The sequence below is a fragment of the Delphinapterus leucas genome, chromosome 4, assembly GCF_059928025.1.
Source record: "Delphinapterus leucas isolate spDelLeu-1000000601 "Yukka" chromosome 4, BTC_Dleu_Yukka2, whole genome shotgun sequence".
Lineage (NCBI taxonomy): Eukaryota > Metazoa > Chordata > Mammalia > Artiodactyla > Monodontidae > Delphinapterus > Delphinapterus leucas.
In genome coordinates, this window is record NC_143132.1 from 93902963 (window position 1) to 93908969 (window position 6007).

Below are 6007 nucleotides of genomic sequence, written 5' to 3' on the forward strand. Positions count from 1 at the left end.
ACTTATATGCTTAACTAGTAACTGCAAAGAAAGATAAAATGATGATCTCAAACTTGAATGCTTGAAACATCATTGAAGTGTACCCTTCATATAAATGTTTTATTCCAAACTTTGAATAGGAAGCCAACTTTCTCCCAAGAATCTCATTTTCAGTCCCAAATTTATGATTATTTCATTACTTTGGATTAGGTTAAATTTAAATTACTATATTAAGTTGCAAAAGTATATGTACCAGGTGTTTTAAGGCCTCGATCAATAAGTTTGGAGTTATTCTCTAACCACCTCCTTAAAACAGTTCTTCCAATTTTTTTCTTCTGGATCTCTGGTTGTAATTCTGCTGGTGGAGTTCCTCTCCCTCTCTCTCTCTCTCTCTCTCTCTCTCTCTCCCTCATTCTATATCCCCTCCCCTACTCCCATCTTTAATAGGAAATCTGGATTCAAATGCTTTTTCTGTTACCAGCAACCCACTTGAAAGAATTTTTTTCACGTGATGTTTCCCTATTTATTTATATTAGTATAGACTCCTAGATATTTATTTTATTCAATGGTTTGTAATCCATTATTATTTATTTTGATGCTAAAATTATCCCAGCTTTAGCCATGGGAGACCCTTCAAGCTGCCACCTGTGTCCTTTTGACCAGTTCCCATCATTTTTTAGCACTTCCTTATCTTACAGAGCAACAGGTTCATCCTGTACTTTACCTGTCCCAGACCTATAATCAGGCTTTTCTCCACGGTGCCATGGCAAAGAGTCATGGTTCCTTTTATTGGAGAATGAGATCTGGAAACCAAGATTTGGGTGCTAGATGTACTACTGGCTTAGCATTGCTTGAGCTATAAGAATTTGTTACTTTCTCTCACCACATAACAGCTAGAATTTACATTCCATTGCAAATCTGGCTGAAGACAGTGGATTTTTATCATTATCATTTTATTATCTTTCTCACATGGACTCCATTTTGAGTCAGACTGGCCCACGTAGTTTGGACAGACAGAAACTCATCACACCGAAACTATTCCGGGCGTGTTTCCGTTTGGGAACCTTCAGGAGGGAGCCCTTGGTCACAAGGGTGCAACACACACCTGTGTCCTCCGGAGTGCGCTGTTCTCCGCCCAGCACAGCCCCAGAGCTTTCTCAGACCTGAAGTGTCTGCAACACTTTGCAAGGACACAGTGTAGGGGGCACGTCAGCGCTCCGACTTCCTCCCGACGCCGCCTCTGATTGGCTCCTGGACCTGTAAGAAACCGGTGAATGAGCTGCTGGCCCTTGCAGAAACTTGCTTGAGGTCTTTGGTGGCATTGCCTTTTCCTCGTCAACCCGTCAGGCCAGCCGATCCGGGGGAGGATGAGGTCGTCGTGTGTCCTGCTTACCGCCCTGGTGGCGCTGGCCGCCTATTACATCTACATCCCCCTTCCAAGCTCCGTGTCCGACCCCTGGAAGCTGATGCTGCTGGACGCCACTTTCCGGAGCGCACAGCAAGTGGTGAGACGTAGCCCAGCGCCGATTCTCTCTCCCTTCTCTTAAGCAATGTTTAAAGAGGGAAACAGAATTTCCGGACCTTGTCCCACGAGAATACAAATTTTTCTAACGCAATGATGCTATCGCTTTTTAAGGTGGTTCAGGCTGACATTTTCAGGGTGTCGCATTCGCCTCTTTGCTAGCAGAGGGTTAGGTCTATGTGTGTCTCTTAGTCTGTGTTGGTAATGGAGAAGGTGGAGTTCTTGAATAGAATTTGACGACTGTTTAATCCTTCGTCTTTCCTAAATGTCCCCCTCTTTCTTGGTTTGCAGCGCCAGAAACGGATCTTCCAGCCTTTTATAAACCACCCTCCTCCATTTTTGTTCTCCTATAGAGGGCGGCAGAGAGTGAGTTAAATATTTTAGGAAGGCTCTCGGAAAAACGGCTTCTGGTTCCTGGGAGTGCAGCCACCTTAAAAGCAGACTCGGGCGCGGGTGACCTCCCAATGTCCCCGACAGTGGAGCCCCCCATTCCCGGGGGCAGCAGGCTGGGCTCCTCCAAGTACTTGGGGAACAGCACAGATCTCGCTTTTCATGCGTGGCATCCATCAGCTCAGCCCAAGAAAAGAGGCCAGGAGACCTGGCTGGCTGGAGAGGCAGTGGCAGCCGGTGTTTGCGTGATGCATTTCTTTCCGGCCTGCCCTGCAGAATTTAGTTTGTCTTTAACTGTCGCGGAGATAACCTTTGCCTGAGCCAGGATACCCTGGCTTACCCTGTCAGGGTGACAGTTCTCTCTACTGTGTCACGGGTGTGTATTTCTTTAACCCCGTAGACAGGAAAATGTAACTTTCTGGTTTATTCTATGTAAGAGGCATTATTTTCAGTGCCAGACAATCTAAAATCTAAGCTACAATCTGTAGTCAAGGCTGAGCCCTATGACTGAACAGTATTTCTAAGCATCCTGCTTTATCTAAACTCCTAACACTCCTCCAAAACCGAGTCTCCTCCCTTCCCCCAACCTTGAGCTTTAATCTCGGGTTATTTTGGTAAACTCCTTTCAAGAATGACAACTAGAGAGAAAAAAAAAAACCCATGATTTTCCTAGAGGGTCGATGTTCCTTTTCCCTGTCCGTTCTAATTGTGTGTAGGATTACATAGTCTCTGAAGCTTTGTCCTATCAAAAAGTCCCTTGGGCTTCCCTGGTGGCGCAGTGGTTGAGAGTCCGCCTGACGATGCAGGGGACGCGGGTTCGTGCCCCGGTCCTGGAAGATCCCACATGCCGCGGAGCAGCTGGGCCCGTGAGCCATGGCCACTGAGGCTGCGCGTCCGGAGCCTGTGGTCCGCAACGGGAGAGGCCACAACAGTGAGAGGCCCGCGTACCGCAAAAAAAAAAAAGTCCCTTAACTGGGTATTGTAACACATTCCTAGGACTTTCCTTTTCTTGAATCCAGCATCGTTCTCCACCCCTAAGTCCCCTCTTGTCTCTTAGGTATGATCCATTGAGACTATAGAGCCTCTTCCTTCCCTCCTGCTTACTACAGTGTTGACGTGGTGAAAGAATTACCATTCCCTTCTCTAGCATTGGCTCCAAGAAAGGCAATTTTTGTACAGGAAGCCCTACAATCACTCTCTTCCTCCAGAAATTATGTAGCTGGGGAGTAAAACCCTTTAAAGATTCTCGGGTACAATGGTATTTACCTGGGTGGATTAAATGACCCTCTACAATAAAAAGAATAATGACTAATAACAATAAGAAAAACAGGAAAAAAAAAAGAGTGAAACTACTATGATGGCCACAGAAATTATTCTTCCTTTTCTGGTCACCAAGGAAATCTTCCCTATCAGAAGTAATTTGGGAAAAGCCAGGTTTGGAAAAAAGCTTTTCTTCCCCAACGAAGCAGCCAACCCATTAAGGCCTTTGGACCTTACAGTCCTCTGCAGAGTATGCTCTCAGCTGGTGTTTGGGAATGATAATGTTTGTAATGCCAGGTCACAGAGATAGATAAGGTAACAGAGTGTCCTTACTTGACACTGTGGCCGGAGGTGGGTTAGCACAGAAGTGGCTCTCATCACTTGTCTTCTGAATTGTAAAGTATCAGAAAGATCATTCAGACCACAAGGAAGCATATTCTACCCAGGAAGGCAATTTACCAATGTCACTTCAAATTGTCCTGGGGAAAAGGAAACATGGCTTGACACTTGGTAGTAAATAGAATATGACTGTTAAAGTTAAGAGTCCTGCTTCCCTGAATCCCACCTCAGCCAGGCCACTTGCTGGCTCTGAGGCCAGCCCATTTACTAACCTTCTCTGACCCTCAGCTTTCCTTGTAAAATAGGGCTAATGCTACTTTGTAAGAGTGCTATAATGTATTTAAATGGCTAGAACTGGTTGTAGTTATTCTTCTAAGAGTTGTCCCAAAGGGCCACTATGGGTTGTGGGGAAAATCTGTGGTACTGCCCAACTTTGTTGAAACAATAAAGCAAATGCAATCTGGAAGTAGTTTACCTCCTGGAATGAAACCTGAAATGCTGTCACTAAATTGTATGGCATAACATTTGTTACCCAAATCATTTTAGTTTGAGTTGATTAGCTTAACTACAAAGGCTATCAATACTTCAAAGATAAGGCTTGGCCTACTTCCTAAACACAGCAGGCACCTGCCTAGCATCAAGAAATGTGACTGCTCAGGACTTCCCTGGTGGTCCAGTGGTTAAGACTCTGCCCTTCCACTGCAGGGGGTGCGGGTTCGGTCCCTGGTCTGGGAACTAAGATGCCACACGGCCAAGAAAGTGAATGCTACTCTTATCCTGTTGTCGTTGGCAAATGATTCACCCCTAGCTGCCCCTTCTAATCTCCTTTATCTTCTGCAGATGAGTCAGATTATTGAGATTATGTTCCTTGTACTTCTTCTTCCTTGGCATCCTCCAGTATTATGTAAGAAGAAACTACTTAGGATCTTTCTTAAGTCATCTCAAACACAGATGCTACATTCGAGTCACCTAGGGAGGCTTCAAAAATCCTAAAGCCCAAGTCACACAGTATACCAAATTTATTCAGAATCTTTGGGAGATGAGTCCCAGGCAGCAGTATTTTTAACAGTTCCCAAGGTGATTTCAATGTGCAGCAAAATTGAGAACCACTGCCCTGTAAGTTAAATAAATGCATTGCTGATGTAGATGATATATTTTTGTTAAACTGCTCGAGTTATATTTCACACATGTGGCTGGAAATGAGCCCCTTAACATTAGCATGGATTAGTTTATCAGATTTGTTGGTTGATACTTTGGCTCTAAGAGGCTAAGGGGTTAAAATACTAGCTAGGCAACTTTCAGTGTTATAGCAAAGCCATTGTAAGACTTGAGCAGTGGAAAAGCACAAACAAAAATAGATCTGGAAAGGACAGTGGAGAGAGTTTAGATGAAGATCGGGCAGCAGGAGACTAGAAGAGCAAAAGGAGGGAGTTTGGGGGAGGTTCTGAAGACATTTCAAAGGGCTGTGCAAGCAAAGATTTTTTAAAAAATGGTAATCCCAGTACAGGTAGAGATATTGAGAAGTATACACTGCTGGAGAAAATGTAAATTTTAACAACTTTTTTGAGGGCAGTTTGACAATATCCATCAGAAACTGTAGAAGCATTTATTCTTTGACCCAGAAATCCCTCTGGATGAATTTATTTTAAGTAATTATGCATATAGTCAAAGCTGTAGCTATAAAGATAGAAACATTTCACAGGTGGTACAGAAATCTTTTTAAACTAGTCCAAAAGCACTGCCATTTATGAGAAATATGAGGGAGCATTCAGCAACCTTTCTCTTCTTTTTTCAGCAGTTATTTAAAAGAATGTAAGAACAATAAGAGATTAAGTAAATATGGTAAACCCATATTTTGGAAACTATGCAGTAAAAAAATTTAAGTTGTAAAAATAAAGTTTAATGGTCTACAAATGATTTGTACTGGGTGTTAAGTGGGAAAATGCTACAAAACAGCATATATGCTGTAATCCCATTTAAAATACCTATTTATCAAAACATACAGTTTTATATATCTATATATAGATGTATAGAAAGAGCTAAAGGATATAATTTAAAATATAGTGTTTTTTTTCTGGGCTATAAGATTATATCTTCAGTTTTCCCATCTGTATAGTCTAGTTTTTCTACAATGAACATGGAATAAGAAATTAATTTAAAACTGTTTTGTAGGAGGTTTTCTACTTCTAAAGCAGAATTGATGTGCAATGCATATCAATGTGATTAATATTTTAGTAATTGTTCTATGAAGAAAATAGATTTATTTATTTCTTTTTTTTTTTGGCTGTGCTGCATGGCTTGTGGGATCTTAGTTCCCTGACCAGGAACTGAACCCCGGCCAAGGCAGTGAAAGCACCGAGTCCTAACCACTGGACTGCCAGGGAATTCCCAAAAATATTGGGGAAAAGTTCCTTTGGTTTTTAAGTAAAAATAAAAGACACAGTTTTTATTTTCACCAAGAACTTTATTGAACAATGTATTCACTGTTTTGTTCTACTACCTTCTGTCATTTTTCAG

The 6007-nt window shown here is 42.4% G+C and overlaps 1 protein-coding gene across 10 annotated transcripts in view; it reads left to right on the plus strand.

The window, feature by feature from the left end:
- Positions 1-1063: 1063 nt before the first annotated feature.
- The window catches only part of NCEH1 (neutral cholesterol ester hydrolase 1), a 101185-nt gene continuing 96241 nt past the window's right edge, over positions 1064-6007 (plus strand). For 9 of the 10 annotated variants that reach the window (XR_016393073.1, XR_016393076.1, XR_016393077.1 and 6 more), the window contains exon 1: positions 1064-1484. Coding sequence is in view for 1 of the 10 variants with exons in the window: in XM_022572058.3 (XP_022427766.1) it covers positions 1347-1484 (138 nt within the window). In the remaining 9 variants the exon portion in view is untranslated. The remainder of the gene's footprint in view (positions 1485-6007) is intronic. The other variant, XR_016393081.1, reaches the window with a different exon arrangement.